Source organism: Hypomesus nipponensis, chromosome 18 (assembly GCF_054491055.1).
Source record: "Hypomesus nipponensis isolate SF chromosome 18, ASM5449105v1, whole genome shotgun sequence".
NCBI classification, from domain to species: Eukaryota; Metazoa; Chordata; class Actinopteri; order Osmeriformes; family Osmeridae; genus Hypomesus; species Hypomesus nipponensis.
The window spans coordinates 14,735,976-14,754,038 of record NC_140378.1 but is presented as its reverse complement, the minus strand read 5'-3'; the positions used below and the strand labels follow the sequence as shown (position 1 = coordinate 14,754,038).

The following is an 18,063-nucleotide window of genomic DNA, read 5'->3' as shown; positions in this document are numbered from 1 at the left end:
TTTTAAATGTGTATGGTATAACAGTGAACCATTTATAATAAAAAAAAGAAAACATATTTATTGAATTAATGATTATCTGTGAAATGATATTATCACTGAAATATAAAAAGTCTCCATAGCATGCAGGTGAATTTGTGATGCAATGCAGAGTTTAAAGTGATACAATGTTCAGTGATGGAACATAAATAACTGTTCAAATGATGTTTCACTACTGCAAAGTAAAATAATATAAATTATAATGGTTTAATGAACATGCAGTTAAATGACAGAAGCATTGACATCCATTGTGAAGAACCAGAGCACTCTTTATTATTATTATTATCCTAGCTATAAGGACCATATAACTGCAGTGGTTTTATCCAGTGTAATAGTAAAAAAACAATTCTTCTCCTATCTAGTCCTGTATGTCCTGTATTCAGGCATGTCTATGGACCGGGCATACACATCCCTACTACTGGAGAATTAGCACACCTGGTTCGAATCATTTGCTTGTTGATAATCTGAATCAGGTTCAACACTGGTGTTGGAGAGAAAAACAGAAACAGGGTTGGGCTCTGCTATAAAGTTTCTCCATAAAACTCAGCTGCAACTGCATATAATCTCTATTACCATTTTTTAAAAGCCTTTAGAAGTTGTACATTTATGTTAAATCATGGTTTGAAATATGTAAATATAAAGTCTGCATTGACATTAAAATACAAGGACATGGCAAATTGGAAGGGATCTCAAATGACATGTGAATTGATAAATATATACAGCAGGACAGAAACATCCAGGTTGGATCAGACAGAAAAGTTTATGTTAATCTCCAGTTTTCCGAACAACAATCATTTGAAACAATTGTTCAATCTACAAAAGGATGATAAAGTAAAAAAAACCCATTGATTTTCTGTCCCTATGCCCTGTGTCTGTATTAATCAGTTAAACCCGATTTTTTCATCCATCTTTGAGTGAAAGCTAGTCTTTTGCACCAGAGGCCAAGGCCAACAACGTGACATTGTACACCTCTGTATCGTCTCCTCTCAGGATGAGGGGAGCACACACCTGCACCACTTCATTAGGCTGAAATTACACACACACACACACAATTAGTGTCTTATCAATATCTTATGTATTAACTATACATAATTGTTGACAATTATGGAGGGCACTCATAAAGGGGGACGAAGATAGAACCATAAAGCGGTATCTGAAAGACCTCGCCGGAAATTATTCTATTCAATCCACCATTCCAGAGAAATGGAAATCTAATTCAAATAACTTCTATTCAGTGGGTGAAATGAAATTAGATTAATTGACCCAGCAACATAGGCATTCAGAGCGAGTGTACTGCAGTCCTACCTGGAGCCCACTAGGCGGTGTCCAAGTTACGGTGATGGTGCGTCTGTTGCCGGCATCCACAGTCCCTTTGCTAGGCTCCACACTGAACCCCTTCTGCTGTAGGGTGGGCAGGCTGTCCCAGCTGAAGTCTACATTCTACAGTCGCATATCACAGCAGAAAAAAAAAGTCTATTCAGGGCCAATATGAGTGCTGAATCACTTTAAGTGAAGGAATTTACAAGAAACTTGACTTATTAGGGGATAACGGCATACCATAGGCATTGACAGTAGCCAAGGTTGATATATGTGTATGTGAGTGTAAGCACCTTCTTGGCCACAGGCTGCAGGGTGCGTATGCAGCCCACCTCCAGTTCTCTGACGGCAGTGCTCATGGCCCCTTTCTTACAGCCCCCTCTAAGAGTCAGCAGCACAGGCAGGGCAGGGCTCTGTGAGTCTGCTCCACAGGAAGACACAGGAGCATTACACTGATTATTACCCAGAATTGGGTCATTGTTACATAGATAATAAGACATGACATGAGAGATATCAAGGACATTCTGACAGAGAGAGAGAGAAAGAGCGAGAAAGTGATAAAGATAAGACATGGAGGGGCAGAAAGGCTACCTTTAAGTTCTGAGTTGCCCGAGGATGGTAGAGGAAGGAGGGCATCAATGGGCACGGTCAGTGGGTCTCCTCCACACAGGTACATTGTGTGAGCGCGTGCAGCACCCCTCAGCTCAATAGCACAGACTGTATGCTGAGATGCAAAGTGTTAGTGCAGGATGCTGAGTGCTAGTGAAGTAACAGACCCTAGTTGATCCCCCCCCACCCTCCCCCCACTCCCACGGTTCAGCACACGTGAACCGCAGATTCATTGCAAAGTTTACAAAGTCATAGTGTGAAATACAGTTTTCCTGCTGCCATAATAATGAGTCATAATTTCCTATTTCTCATTGCAGAGTTGCAGTGAAATTATACCAGACTCGTGCTGTGTTTAACTCTACCGCTGAAGATTTATTTGATTATTAACAAGTGCAAATCTGCAATAGCTGCAACCAACCAATGTACAAACATTACATTTTTGTAACAATCACTAACCCTAACCCTGTTTTCCCTTACCCCTAATCCTAAATCTAACCCTAAACCTGTCATTACAAAAGACAGCGATGTATTATTGTCTTCTGACCTTGTTTATGAGCTGTACTCTCAGTCTGTCTGAATAGTGGAGGCTCTCATGGTCAGGCAAAAAGGTGACTGTGATGTCCCGGCTGTTCCCTGGGGCGATGCTGCCCTCTATGGGCGTCACGCTGAACACACTCAGACCACTGAAGTTCTGGGTGCCTGTTGAGTCAGATCAGATACAGTCAGACTATGGGGAGAAGCAAATGAGAAGTTCTCCTGGCTCATAGGTGGGTTCAAGCGCAGGTCTTACCCACAGTAGGCTGTGTGGTTCCCTCTGGACTGGGGCTGATGAGGGCAGGCAGCGAGTCAGACCTCTGTGGAGCCTGGCTGTCCAGCAGCACTGAGAAGCGCACATCCAGGGATGAGGTGTTCTGGAGCTGAACAGATGGATATATGACAACTCAATATCACACCCACATACTAATGATACCTCTTGTTACAGTAACTTCTCCAATCATGGCAATGAATCAGAAGAAGCTATTGGACTTGGTTACAGGGAAATACTGATTGAATTAGAAGGAGAAGTTGAATGAATATGGGTGAATGTGTCTGTTGGCCCCTATCTGCATACCTTGAAGCTGTAAGTGGCACTTTCCTTCTCCAGTACATAGCCAAAGTGGATGAGGCTTTCTTGGTGGGAGCAGGTGATGACAGGCACGACTCCCTCCCCACATAGCCTCAACTCCAGGGTCATCCTGTGGGTGAGGATCTCCATAACCTCGCGGTACTGTGAAGGGAGTGGCCACACCATTCACTAAAACAAGCCCACCTCATCTCCAAGCTGCGAGTTAAGACTCATCAAATCCTTATTCTGCTTAGGTGGTTTCCAATATTCATCTTCCATCCAGAAATGTCATCCTACCTTTTTCCCCAGGGCAGGAGTAAAGGCCAGGACCAGGGTGTGTGTGCCTCCAGGTCCCAACCGCCTGAGAGCATTCAGCAGGGAGAAGGGCCCGCTCAGGTCCAGCACTGAGGAGCTCAGCTTAACACAGGTTTAACGTCAAGGTAATACAAACACCAGAGTCCTGCCATATGCCCTAGACTGCATGGACTGTGGAATTCATGTGTGAGCTGGTGCACTAGCATGATAAGGACGTATACATTGATCAGTCTGGGCAGGGGAGTTGTTAGACCCTTTTTACTGGGGCACATGCCCCACTATAAATCTGCTGTGCCCCAGTAAAATCAAAAGTTTGAGTTTTAACAATTTACTTTATTAGTCAGTGCCTTAATTTAGATTGATAATCCCAGAGGCCCGCAGAATTCCATGTCAGTCCGCTCTTCTGAGCTTGCCAAACAGCCACTGCAGCACGCACACAGAAGTCCAGGTGTCGGACACACGTCAGAATTCGGCTAAGAAAACTTTACAAAACTAAAGAGAGTTTCTAATTGATAGACCTACCAATCATCACATTTTGACTAAAACCTAAAAACCATATTACATGAAGCTCAAAAAACAATATTTGCGCTCAAATGATAAAGAATTTGTTTTGCACGTTCGCAATAACTATTGATGTCCCTGCCAAAGCTGATATCAAACTTGCGTTTGAGTTGAAAGAAAAAAAAGGAATATGAATAGAGGACTGTGCCCCAGTAGAGTTTTATGACTAACAACGCATCTGAGTCTGGGTCAGCAGTATCTGTGTGTGTGTATTTATAAAGGAGGATACATCCAAAGATTCATGAGAGATATTCTGAATGGTAATCTGTTTGACCACTTTCTGACCTAACGAGGGAAAAAAAAACGAAAATTGATTCTGGAAATATACACAATCCATTAACATCTAAATGCCAGTAAACATTTAGAATGACTGACCCACGGCAACCTGTTTGAAGTCAATGGTGGTCTGGTCGTTACATAATGTCACCACTAGAGGGGGCCGTACAGCTGGGCAAAGTAGCTCGAGGTAGAGTGTATTGAGGGGGCTGGGGAGGAGAGGGTACATCTCATGAAAAAACACTCGTGCAGATACAATCATCCCTTCTTCCACACTATAGTCAACTTTTTTAGGACAAGAGGAATATGCTTCAAATGAAAACATGCAGCACGTTGTACAGTAATGACTAACGTGTTGGGGTTAGCATTTTCATATGCATCGCCGTCTCTATAGTAACGAGTCTCCAGCTTAACGTTTTCATTTCATTACATCAAACAAACAATCTCAAGGGATTTCTGATGATTGGAAATCAAAGATTACCCCTCACCCACAAACCCCCACACCACATGTCTATAGATGTAGTGTAATCCATGTGAGTGACAATGTTCACACGCACAGCAGTGTGAGGACACCAGTGGTGATGGTCTCTGTGGGTCTGCGTGTGTACCTGTAGGCTGGACCCATGTGGGGCTCACCCTGGGGAGAGTCTCCCTCCGACACAAAGCAGGGGATGACGTAGCGGCTGTAGCGCTGGGAAAACGAGCGCAGTAAAGAGGCCTTTCCTGCCGCATACTCGTCTGTCCTGGGAAAACAAACAAATTCCCTATCTAGTCCGTTCCAAAAGAATCCTAGACTGTGCAAATCTTTGATACTAATGGATTGTTAGGTCTTGTTTATGTGCTCCACTTCTCACGTTACATAAGTCTCTCAGAAATGTTCTATATAAACTACAGTCATATTAGCAATAGAACAAATCATTCAACGTATTGATGAAATCACTTCAGAACAAGGTGGGAGGCTAATGGATGTGCAAGCCGTGACTACGTTTAATAATTTAATTTGTATTTCAGTGCTGTTTCTTGCAATCCACATCAACTTAAGGTTCCTATTTGAGCTCACATTTTTACACAGAAAAACCTTTACCAAAGAGGTTCCTTGAGGAAATATTAATATTAAATATTAATTTTAATGGGAAGCATTCGTATTTAACAATGCTGAATAATTGTATATGCATAACATTTTCATGTGTAAAATAGTTTAGAAATGGTCAACATTTGTATACTGTTTTGAAGTCACATCTAATCCATGTTACACATGACACAATAAATCAACATATTCTGCCTGAAAGAAAAAAATGATTAAGATAATCAAAGTATTTACTACAGTGGATTAGCTAGAGTATAACATCCAGAAGAGCCAAACAAAAAGAGGATTGACAGTGTGGTCAGTGGGAAGCTGAATCTAAATCTTTCACTAGCAGGCTGCATATGTCTGTCTGTCAAAAGAGTGATCCCTACCCGGGCTGGATGTCTGCTGGATTAGGAGGTTGAAAAGGGCTGTCATTCTTTGGGCTGATGGACACTTTGCTGTTCTTCTCATTCAGAGCCTGCTTCCCCTGGGGACGAGCTGGAGGAGCCTTCTTACATTTTTTGGGGTCCGTGGTTGGCTCCTTTTTACACTTAAAAAAAAAAACACAGACGTGGACTCTTTCACCTAGTAAAACGGCGTCGCTGAATAGCGTTTCCATATGGAAAGCGACCACTTACAGGCCCCTCCTGCTCGCTGCGTTTGCCCCCCTCTGCCTCCACACCCCGGTGCCTCTCCATGTCCTGCACACGCAGCTCCTCGGCGCGACACAGCAGGCGCACTGCCTCCTCCCTGACCTCGTGCTCTCCCAGCCTGGGCCTGAACGTCACCTGCACCAAACACCTCTGGGGGGAGGTGCACAAGCACAGCAGCATCACTACAACAATCTGAATATGAGAGATGAGGTGTGGAATATACTTTACACTACACTTGTTTTTTTTAACGTTTTGTGTTTGGCTAGTGGGAGGTCATTTTGGGCCGCTCTTGCGTTAAAATGCAGAGAAGGCAAATATTAAAGTGTCAGAAGAAGACTTCAAATCTTATCACAGAGCTCCAAGAATGTCCCAGACAACATCGGTCCACTACCTGTCCAGGCAGCACCCGACCTGCTGTGGGTGTGAGGATGATCTCCGAGTTCTCAGGCGGGGCGAAGCTGAACAGCCGGGGCCCCACGGGCGCTACAGGCCCCCCGCCCACGCGAGGCACCGCGTGGCTGAACTCGTTGCGGCTGGTGTGGGAGTTGACTACGTGGAGCACGGCTGTGGAGTTGTCCCCGATGGCCGTGGCCCCAAACTGGACCAGAGAGTGGGACAGCTCCAACAGAGGGTGGACCCCCACAGCACGGCACAGTAAGGGGAAGTCCCTGGGGGGAATTGCAATGGATGATTGTCCTAATGCAGCCCCCATAGGCTAGGGCTACAGGACATAACATACAGAACTTTGTTACCTATGAATTCCAGATTTGCAGGTGAGCTGAAAGCTGTACTCTTCAGCCTTTTTTGCGCTAAATATCAGATCGATCTCCAGGGTTTCGAGTGGGAGGAGAGTGCCGAATCCCTCGTTGGGCTGGACCTCTATGAACTACAATGACAAAACTATAATGTTTCAGTACAATCTTTTACCTGGACAAAAACAGAGATTATATATTCAGTAGTCATCCAGGCAGGGATACAAAGGTCTAGCGCTTCACTAGAGAGCATGAGCGGAACTCGGGCAGAACAAAACCAGGATTATCTCATTGTCTAAAAGTGTCATCCCTACCCACCACATCTGAACACACTGGATAGGTGGAAGCATCAGGGTCATTACTGCAGGGATTTGGGATTATGCTTTTACCTGCCCTACTAAACTACTGAGATGGACATTATCTAGCTAGTAGGAACTTGATCTAGTGTTTGACCCATCTAAAGCACATCCGTAATAAGAAAATGTAGTGTGAGCATATTACATCATTTGCAAAGCTAAGAGGTAATATTAGTGCATTTCACCCAAGACCAATTCACCCAAGTGCATTTATGTGGCACCTTAGGTATTTCTAGGAAGCCAAAGTCTTGGGGCAGGAGGGAGAGGTTGGTGAGGCGCACGCTGGTCTTGACAGACTCGTAGATGGAGCAGTGGCCAAAGTCCACCTCTGTCTGGTCAAACTGCAGGTCAGAGGATGTGACAACCGCATGGACTGTGAAAGGAACAGGCCTCACCTGAGCAGAGGAAGATGAGTAAGAGGTAGAGGTGGTCACTCGCTTCATATACAGCAGTTTAGATACACTTGTTTCACATGTGAAGATGGGCAGCAGGTAAAATACCAGTGTTTGACTTCTTGGCACCACATTTCTGCACATTGTGTTCACATCAATACGTAGTCTGACCTGGTTTGGAATGGAGCCACAAGCCTACTGCTTTGTCTTCCAACGTCCTCCAGAGCTGTGTATGGGTGCGGCAGATGACCTTGTTTACTCACTGCACTGACGGGTAGCCTATCTGGAGTGTGTGTATGTGTGTTGGGATGGGAGAGCGCCAAGAGCACTGGGCTTAAAACTGGGGGCAACAGCTTTGGTGCTCCACAGGAGCATCCTGGCTCTGCTTTGGGCTCGCTCAGATATCAACTTGGTCCAAATCCTCTCCTCTCCCTGCCTGAGCAGATATCAGGATTTGAGTTTGTCGGTGGTGGTGGTAAATGTGGAGGTGAGGGTTGGAGGGTAAGGGTAAGACAGCGTGACTGCCACCCCGTTTGAAGGATTTACAGACCAGTCTGTCCAGTTAAGTCTCTATTGATGAGTCATGACTGATGCGTGTTCAGATCATCCAAGATGTATTTTCATAATATTTCACTTGGGTAACTGCAATCTGATGAAACTTTTGAGCTAATTATTTTCCTTTTCAAACTTTTAAACATCAATACATAGGTAGGTTTTTATCATAAGATATTCAAGAGGTCCCTAGAGAAACATGAATCTGTGTCAGTGACAACAATGTTGCTTTGAGCGGACGATATTCTCCTCGTGAATACATCCAGAATGCACTCCTTTCACTATAGAACTGATTGTAAGAAGAAATACATCACTATCCATTTGAGTGAGTTTTTATATAATAAGCGAAAACTAAATAATATACAAGTATTCTATACATTATGGGGACTTATTCAATAAGGCTATTTGCAATAACCTTTACGCTTGGCTCATTAGTGCTCATAGTAATGCTGGACCTCCGGGTGGGAGATAAATTGAGCTCTCCACCATTTAAATGAGTTAGAACTTTCAACGCTTCTTACTCTGACCTTTCAGGATACTAGACACTGAAGAACAACATCCAACACATCCTTGTGGATTCCAAAGACGGGACAAACAGTATGATACTGCATACTGTAGGTAGACTAGAACGTACACAGTGCTGTACAAACCTGATCTGCCACATTTAGTGCCAATGGGACTTCCAGAACACTTGTTTGACTGTCAAAAAACCTCTTGGCATCCTCGGACAAGGACCGTCTAGGGAGACATCAGGGGAGATGAGAGTAGTAGATTAGGTAAAAGCCATCAAAGATGGCAGTTTAGAGTCCCGTTAACACAAACACATGGGGAAAGCATCACACAGAGACAGAACCCAGTCAAACCTCCTGTGCTTCACTGTGAAGGAAGACTCACCTCCCCCCGCTACATTGGTAGGATCACCAGGGAAGGCAAGAGAGTGCGCCTCCACACTACTGTAGGCTGTAGCCATGGTGATGTTGGGAGTAAAAACAACTCAAAGAGGTTTGGCTGTCATGCACAAGCTTATGTAAACCATTAGCCATCCATCCCTGGGTATGGAGAGCTGCACTCGTGAGGACTGATATATCTATGTCTCACCCCCTCTCTAAGCAAACAGATAGTCGATCAGCATGAAAACATTGGTCAGATGTCAGCTTACAGTAGGTCCTGAGTGCAAGGCAATTACGAACCTCTCTTCTTTCTCTCTATTTCACTATTCTTCGGCATCTCTCACTTTGAATGCATGTTTCTATCACACAATATTTATAGAACTCTTTCCCTCTCCATTTCTTTCTCCTTCTCTCTGCCTGTATATACATATCTTTTCTCTGTCTTTCTCTCTCTATCGGACTTAATTCGTATTGTGTTTAAGAGTAAAGCTAGTGGAAGGCATGTAGCTAATGTGTTGATTGTCAGTGGCTTTAAAGACCTTTAGAAGGGCTTTCCAGATGTCAGAGGGCTTTCTCAATGCCATCAAACTCCTGCCATAGACGTCTGCTTAAAACAAATCTCTGATAGATTCACAAAATGGTTTGTGTTGTAATTTCCATTCCCCTCAAGGTACAGAAATGTTACAGGCACGTCACACTGGGCACAGGTCGACATTGAAGCCTTACTGGGTTAATTTAGAGTAGTAAAGCCACATGATAGCTTAACCAATCACTGCAGAGAATGTATTTAAGGAAGCAATCTTGTTTTGACTGCTAATAGAATCTCGGCTGGAGAATCACTCTTGAATTAGCTTGGCAGGGCAGAGTGGAAAAGCTTGGCGGGTTGTCGCAGAGCCCATATGCTAGAAAAAAAATGTGTGGATGGATGAGGTTTCAAGTTGGTAGGCATCCCATGGTCTTGCCTCATGCCACTCATTGTCTATCAAGCTGATCCATTGTCTCCTCCAAACGTAACCCAACAGAACCATTTTGAAATCCTGTCTGACAATGGGCAGCAAATATACTGATGTTCTCAATTTGAGTGTTACATTTTTACATTTTTTTTGGGGGGGGGGGAATTAGGGTATGTTGCTGACATTTGATTTCTAACTTGTTAAGTGGGAAAAAAAAAGATTTTGTTTTGTCATTCCCATAAATGTAGTCTAAGAATCACTTACCACCTATAATTATGAATTGGGAGGAACACCCCCCCCCCCCCAAAACCTAAAAACACATCTCAATAGACTGGGTCTTGGCTTTCATTTCCACATTAAAACAGTGATTATAAAAAAGGATTCTAAAATGGATTAAGAGGTTTAAGAATTCCTCAGCAAAAACAGGAAAAGAATAGCCTGACGTTGTCATACTCATAATTCTAGTCAGAATATGAGTCTGAAAACTCTCCGTTGGGCTTTGAGTACGGAGCGTGTTTCAACCGAACTCGTAAAACAAATGCCTCTACGCTCAATTGGATAGACCTACAACCAATCAGAGCAACGTATTATGTTGTTTGTTGAAAACAAATTCAACCCAAGGGCTCTTTCGTGACGTTGTTGATTACGTTACATCTGTCCATCATCGTATAAAGCCCGCCCTGGCAATTTCATTGGTCCGTCCCGATTCTGGGTTTTCTGTAGTTGTCCCCAATACGAGACCCTCCAGACCCAACTTCCCAAACACATTTTTTTTGTGGGCAGGAGAAGTTGGGCTGGCAGCCAGGCTAGGAAAAGAAGGAAAAACATCCTAAAATTGTCCCCAAGATAGTCTTGATGAGCTGTTTTCCTACTGTATGTGTATACACCAGCATCTACAGATGTGGGTTTAAAGGTGCTGGATATACTGCATGGGGGAAGAGAGCAGGGCTGCTGTACACAATAATCTGTAGTAAATCAGTACTAAATCACAACTGTAATCTCCCTTTTATCAGCCCGTGATGGCCAGAAGAGTGAGCCACGTTTCCGACTCTTTATACAGTAGATTACACATAAACCGTTTAGGTATCTCAACAGCCACATCACCCCTGTCCTTGAGAGGGAGGCATTTCAATATATGTACACAGTTTGACAATGGCTTGGCATATGCACGTTAATGAGTCAAGTAAATGGAGAGTGAGAGACTCTTGACAGAGAAAGGTTAATGACAGAGACGGGGACAGGAGGAAAGGGGGACAGGGGGAGTGTTGGAGCTGTAGAGGAGCGTGACCTCTGGGGCAGGAAGCTGGTCAACATCGACACATTTCCAGGAATGTGCATCCACACTCTGTGAACAAGGTATGTAGGAGATGGAGGATGAAAATAAACACCATTCTGAAGAATGCAAAAGGTGACTCATCGTAGGGGATACAGCTGGTTTGCCTGTGTGTGCGTGGTAAGAAGGCATGCTACAATACTGCAACTAACCAGGGTGCCTCATAGCACTGGCAGGACACGCTCTAGTTTAGATGGCACACTGTTCAGAAACTCAAACTAAAATTGAACCCAGCCCCCCCCCCCCCCAAAAAAGAATTAAACTCTGACAAAATAAACGGAAGAAATAGTAGAAAAATAACACATGTTTGTCGCTGATGGTTTATCTTTGCTCGTGTGTGAGCATATGCTTGGCAGGCACATTCGTCAACCAGGGCATTTTTTTTTATTAAGATTATGTGATTAACATTTCATTTTTGCATTTCAAACGGGATGTTTATGGGGGATTTCTGGGAGCCTACATTGGTTGAGAACAGCAGCATAGTAAAATAGAGCAGAAAACATTGGGCCAGTGTCTGTCATTACATAAGCAGCACTTGGGCCGATAGCTCACTGCATACTGTAAGCAGGTCTGCTCACCAGTGGATGGATGAAGAGATGAGGGCAGAGAGAGAGAGGAGGAGGAGTGAGAATGGTGATGGTGGTGTATGCTGCAGCACCGTAGCAGTAATGCTATCCTTTAATCCTTGTTTTAAAGCTCTCTCTGATTCACTAAGTCAGATTAGCGCGGCTCCCTCTCTTCCTCTCCAGCACCCGGGCCGTGCCATCGTACCATTCACTTTTGTCAAGTAAAGAAGAAAAATACTTTACTACTGCCATCGTCAGACCTTAAATCTTCTTAGCTATCAGGCAGGCAGCTAAACTCTGGTAAAAAAAAAACTAAAGAGGTGGGCGGGAGAACGAGTGCCCCCGCCCCCACACATTGTAGATCCTGAAGGCCTCTAAGAGCTGCTCTGGAGGTCTGCTACCCAGTCCCCTGGCGTTCAAACTGCAGGGCAACTCAGCCTCGCCATCCTAAAAATAGACTCATCGTCCTAAAATTACCATTAAAATTCATTATCAGAAGACTTAACGTGACTCAATTTTCTGTGTTGATCTGCAATCTGCACCGTGGTCAAATTGTGAAGATAATAACGGAGGTAAAAAAAGAATGAAAGCCAACATTTTGGGATACAGTACTGGCACTTGCTTTCGTTTTGTGATATTCAGGCTGTGCAAAATGTACACAACATAGTAGACTATAAAAGATTCATCTATGATCATTATGCCCTTAGCGTACTTACCTGGGTATGAACTTGAGCTGGGCATTAAAGCTGGCCCCTGCCTGTATGTAGCCAGTCTTAGGCAGGATCTCCATATGGTTCCTCAGTGCGGGACACACCTCAAACGTCAGTCGAAGAGCTGTGCTCGCTCTGTAATACAAAGGACAGGTAATGCTCATTCCATGTTTGTAGTCATATTTAACATATCACATCAATATTTCCAGAATCCAGTCAGTTTCCCTCTATCCATTTACAGTTGTGCCATGCACAATATAATGTGCATAGAGAAATATATTATTACATACTGTTTTATAATATAGCATATGGGATTCCCCATTTAAGTATTCAATGTTCATGTTTTTGAACAGAAGAACAGTCCTTAAAGGAAAAAGTGCCAATGGGCAGCTTCATGTGATCGTCCACACATACAGTAGTCACCCTGGGAGCACCTTTATTACCGCAGGGCTCCTGGGGAGAACACGGTGAGGAGACAGCATGACTGACACCACATGAACTTGCCATGTACGCTGTAGTGTACTCAGGCCCTCATCATTTAGGTGACCCATTTTCAGTGGGGAACCAGCAGATGGTTGTGCCCGTGGTGAGGAGTGCCTGTTAGCTGGTGATTTAACTGGCCCATCCTCCCTGGGAATTCTACCCCGCACACACAGTCAAACTACCACACACACACACACACACACACACACCTCAAAACTCATACCCTCGATAGGTAAAGATTTCTTCCATTCGGTGAATAACACTCTTTTGCATTCCTAAAGGTTTTTGCTACTTTTGTCTTCAACGATACAGAGGTGAGATGATAGAGTGGTGACAGTGATGAGCCTTTAGCTAGATTGTTTGACTGCGGCAAAAGTGTGAGGTCCTTCAGTTTTTTCTCTGCTGCTTAAATTACATGACCTACTTTAAATAGTGGGGTCAAACAGATGGCTTTGCTGCCTGAGGAAAGGACACTTGGGATAATTCGGGGTGTTAAGCGACTATCTTTGAATGAGCCAAACTGTAACCTTCAAACAACTCTCAGAGGAATATTCATAGACCCATGATCAATTAGAGCTATTAAACATTCTGATTTGGAGAAAGAGTCTGCAAACTCAGCATTTTGGCTTCAGAAAAGTATTTGAATGTCCTCTAACAGTGCCACCTTCTCTATAGTTTTTCCTTTTTGCCATCATTCTTTGATGATATTGTAATTTAATACACCAGATACGTACTACATCTAGCCTATTTGAGGTTTAACAATTGTAGTTACAGATTTGATGACATCTCCATATTAATGAGATTTACTGCTGGACAGATGAAAAATATTCTGCAATCCAGCTGCCTGGTTAAAGGATGGATGATTGCTATCTGGTAATCACGCACGTTTATTAGCTGGAGATTCTTTCTGAGCTTATTCTTTCATTGTATGTCCTATAAACCTTTCTTTAATCAGCTTTCATGATTATCCATGTTTTTTACTACCTGCTCATGCAAGCCATGGTTACGAAAGACAAAGTTGTATTTCCTGCAGGGCCAGATGGTTTCCTTTGTGGTCTTCATGTGGTCTATGGGGTATCCAGACCCACAACAGAAACTTCTCCTGGCATGGCTACACACTAAACTGCACAGCTCTGAGAGATGCCAAGCACTCTTTCCTTCCTGCTTCATTCCAGGAATGCAGCAGATTACATTAAAAAGTGGTAATGTGTGAACAGGAGTTTTTCCAGGAAGAATAGCGGCACTATTAAAACAAAAGACGTCCACCAACTCAGCCTGGTTCCTCATGGCTAGTGGGTGACAGCACTAAAAACAGGTACTGTTAAAAATAAGGAGGGGGAATTGAGGGCAGGTCATTTTGAACCTGTTTCAACTCCCCAGCAGGTGTCAGTAAAAGTGGGTTTCAGTGTTCTTTATGTCTGGAGAAGCTCCATCATTAGCTTGATCATGACAATACTGTACGATGCTTGCTGTTCATAGTATGACCAAAAGTGAATATATCGTTCATTTGTTAATTGTTTATTATCTCAAAACCATGGCATAAACTAGAGTTTGTAGTTTTTTTTATGTTTATGTTTCCCCCATAACTTGTCAGCTATTCAAAGTGCTGTTTCAACTCCAATGGGGACAAATTGTACAATGCTGGTTGCTTTGTCTGCCTGCTGATTAGTATTTAAAATAACTATGGTTTCAAAAGCAAAAGTGACATATGCTGGCTGGCTGCTGTTGGTTTCTGCAGCCTTTGGGTATTTTTTCGGATTGAGACCAGGCGTTCTCAGAAACACCCTCTCCGTCACATCATCGCATGCACTGGTGTGTCTGAGCTCCAGATGGCAGCTGACATAAATCCCCCGTTGGTGACGTGACACAACGACTCGCGGGCAGCAAAAACAGTGCTGTGTTATCTGAACCCTATCACATCATGATGTATCACAATAATAATCAAAAAGGATTTGGTAATCTTCAATTCTATATCTAACGCACGGGGGATTGGGAGAGTGTAGAATCTCAAAAACAAGAGAGGAATTGCCAGCACTACAACTTTAAAGTTCCAGGATTAGGTGCTTTTTAGGAAGACTTTTGTGCGGGCCATTGTAACCCATTATTAAATAATTAAATATGCTGGATGGCTTTTTGCTATTTTCAGTGGGGAGAGATAAGAATTGAACTGGTTCTGTGTTTCTGTGTTTTTGATTGCAAAGGGATTCTGATCATTTTACGGCATATTATTCCAAGTATTGCAGCACTAAAAAATGGCAAAGACATGATATCATTTCAGCTAAATCATAATATACTTCAAAACCTTTTAATGTAGATATTAAGATACAAGAGGACTGTAACAGAGCATTAACTGACCCACCTGCTTTGTACCACAATGGTGTCTTGATAGAGGCGATCAAACATACAGATCTTCAGGTCAATGCTTGGTTGAGTGACCCACACAGGCACACTCACAGCCATACCTCGAACCTCAACAGGTATCTGGAAGTAGATGTGGAACCATCTGTCAAAACTACTATGTTAACATGTCCAGAATGAATACAAGTTGTCTTGGGGATAAAACAAGGCAAGGTGAAAGGAATGAATATCTTACTGGTGCACAAGATGACTCTGAGAATTTGAAGTTGAAGTCCAACTTAGCTTTCCCAGGTATGGTAGGTTTAAAAACAATCTCCAGCTTGACACTTTCAAATGGGCCAACATGGCCCTTCCTGCCCTAGAGAGAACAAAACAAATGAAACAAGGACTGTCATTTAAAACACAAGGACATTGAACTGATGTAAAAGTCACGTCTCACTACACAAGAAGGAGAAGGGAACAATCAACAATAAGTTTGGACAAAGAAAAAAAACGCATTGGCACCTCACTCAATCAACACTGAGAACACAACTGCCTGGTCTGATCATTTAACCATGTAACATAGAAGCATTCAAACTCAAGGGAGGAATATATCAATCTAAATGACAATCAACACAGTTGCAGTCACACAAACACACACCTACACACGCACTGCACAGAGGGAGAAGCAATGCACCATTAGCCCCAAGAGAGGCGTAATGAGCCCAGAACAAGCCCAGAACTACATGTGGGCTTCAAGGCACACATGACATTAGTGCTAAAGACCCCGTGGCAGACAACCCAAAGAGAGACGGCAAGAAAGAGACAGAAAGAGAGAAGGGCAGAAGAAAGAGAGAGAGAAGGGCAGAAGAGAGAGAGAAGGGCAGAAGAGAGAGATAAGGGCAGAAGAGAGAGATAAGGGCAGAAGAAAGAGAGAGAGAAGGGTAGAAGAAAGAGAGAGATAAGGGCAGAAGAAAGAGAGAGAGAAGGGTAGAAGAAAGAGAGAGATAAGAGCAGAAGAAAGAGAGAGAGAAGGGTAAAAGAAAGAGAGAGAACGGTAGAAGAAAGAGAGAGAGAAGGGTAGAAGAAAGAGAGAGAGAAGGGTAGAAGAAAGAGAGATAGTACGGATGACTAATGAAGGCCCGATTACAAAGCACAAGCAAAGTCTTATCTTTAATTCATTTAAAGCACTACCTCTGGGATAGTGATGTCGCTGGTGTCTGAGGAGGCCTCTTCTCTACTGGCCTCCAGAGTGTGGGCTCCCTCCCTCTCTGAGGGCACCCCTCCTGGTCCTGCCTCTGCCACGCCTGCCTCTGAAACAGCTGTAGAAACTCATTCATGAACTGACTTCACTGATTCAATATTAATGAATGTATAATAATATATTCATGAGTAAATCGGTGATCTGCATGTGCTTAGCTGACACGGTCCACAAACACATTCGATTCATACTTTTCCATTGCACTAGTTGGTTTTGATAAGTTTTGATAAGATCAGAATGTTGGGTATTAACATGGGTAGAACAAAATGCAAACTAGACAGCTGATAGAAAGAGTCTACTCCACATTTTCTATACAATATCTCCAAAGACAATGAAACTGAGTTTATCAAAGAAGCACTGAAGAATATTACTGTGAAGACATGCTGAGTTGAGGGGTCTGAGATAAGAAACGCTTGCTCTATCCGAGTCAGCAGTCTGCACAAGGTGAACCCTCAGTTTGTGTAGGTGTGTGTGTGTTTACCTGACTGCTTTCGCTCAGATTTGACAGAGGGTTTCCCACTTTCTCCTTTTGAGTTGTGGTCTCCATCGGCTCTGGATGCAGTGCTCCCCTGACCATCACACACGGATACTGAACTGCTGCTGTCATTGGGAAGCTATGAGATCACATATCACATACAAACACAATCAGTTATGAGGCCAATATCATTCTCACACTGACAAAAAAGCTGTTTTTATTTCTGATGACTACCTTTGTACTAATGTCCCCATGCTGAATCAGAAATGACAAAGGGACCCCCCTGACTCAGCTAAGGTATTCAAGGCTGGGATCCTAGTTTCACCTGGGTACTGTAGGAGAAAGCCTGAGATGAGATCTGGGCCTGGACCAGGGCCGGTGACTGGGTTAGGTTCTGGGTCTCTGCTGGGTTGAGGTAAGCTACGGGGACCAGGGTGAAATTGGTGCCCAAGGCCCCCCTGTTGTTCAGGGTGATGTACCGTGAAATATTCTGTCCCACCACATGGGCACCAAAGTCAATGAGGCAGCTGTCCACAGCCAGCTGACAGGGAGACACAATGACAAAGAGACAAACATGAATACAATGCAAATGTACCTTTTCTTGCATCTATTTTCAAGTGGACTTATCATGAGGATTTAGAAATACGCATGGAAGCTATTAATGAGGACAAGTTTGTATAGAGGATTTGAGGGAAAGAGGTACGTATGAGTTTAATGTAGTTATTTTATGACAAAAGCATAATGTTCAGGCAATGAGCATAGTAAAGGTATTAGAGGTATAAATCAATTGCATTCGGAGGCCAAGTAGGATAGAGGATAGCCATTACATGAAATATGCTAGTGGCGCACTGAAAGAGTACAATATACCCGAGCCAGCCTTTAAGACTGTCCTTATATGGAGGCACTTACATCACATTTCTTTATCGTACATCTGATGGGTATGGAGAAGGGGCCGGCTGCTGACATAAACTGGACTTCTCCCTCCAAATCTTTATTGATCTTTGGACATACATGACGTCATTGGTTATCAATGTGCATATGGTTACAGGAAAACAAGGTTTG

General features: G+C 43.4%; 1 protein-coding gene across 1 annotated transcript in view; it reads right to left on the bottom strand.

The window, feature by feature from the left end:
- Positions 1 to 242: 242 nt before the first annotated feature.
- cfap74 (cilia and flagella associated protein 74) overlaps positions 243 to 18,063 on the bottom strand; it is a 27,206-nt gene continuing 9,385 nt past the window's right edge. Inside the window, exons 15-38 of the mRNA XM_084679732.1 lie at positions 17,911 to 18,000; positions 17,327 to 17,542; positions 17,008 to 17,140; positions 16,460 to 16,587; positions 15,522 to 15,644; positions 15,288 to 15,409; positions 12,452 to 12,580; positions 8,644 to 8,731; positions 7,271 to 7,444; positions 6,694 to 6,827; positions 6,333 to 6,609; positions 5,927 to 6,091; positions 5,678 to 5,838; positions 4,828 to 4,962; positions 4,319 to 4,428; positions 4,173 to 4,228; positions 3,365 to 3,484; positions 3,074 to 3,229; positions 2,753 to 2,879; positions 2,507 to 2,661; positions 1,945 to 2,077; positions 1,647 to 1,774; positions 1,342 to 1,476; positions 243 to 1,062 (exon numbers count right to left, since the gene is read on the bottom strand). Coding sequence (XP_084535858.1) covers positions 958 to 1,062; positions 1,342 to 1,476; positions 1,647 to 1,774; positions 1,945 to 2,077; positions 2,507 to 2,661; positions 2,753 to 2,879; positions 3,074 to 3,229; positions 3,365 to 3,484; positions 4,173 to 4,228; positions 4,319 to 4,428; positions 4,828 to 4,962; positions 5,678 to 5,838; positions 5,927 to 6,091; positions 6,333 to 6,609; positions 6,694 to 6,827; positions 7,271 to 7,444; positions 8,644 to 8,731; positions 12,452 to 12,580; positions 15,288 to 15,409; positions 15,522 to 15,644; positions 16,460 to 16,587; positions 17,008 to 17,140; positions 17,327 to 17,542; positions 17,911 to 18,000 — 3,300 coding nt within the window. The 3' untranslated portion in view covers positions 243 to 957. The remainder of the gene's footprint in view (positions 1,063 to 1,341; positions 1,477 to 1,646; positions 1,775 to 1,944; positions 2,078 to 2,506; positions 2,662 to 2,752; positions 2,880 to 3,073; positions 3,230 to 3,364; positions 3,485 to 4,172; positions 4,229 to 4,318; positions 4,429 to 4,827; positions 4,963 to 5,677; positions 5,839 to 5,926; positions 6,092 to 6,332; positions 6,610 to 6,693; positions 6,828 to 7,270; positions 7,445 to 8,643; positions 8,732 to 12,451; positions 12,581 to 15,287; positions 15,410 to 15,521; positions 15,645 to 16,459; positions 16,588 to 17,007; positions 17,141 to 17,326; positions 17,543 to 17,910; positions 18,001 to 18,063) is intronic.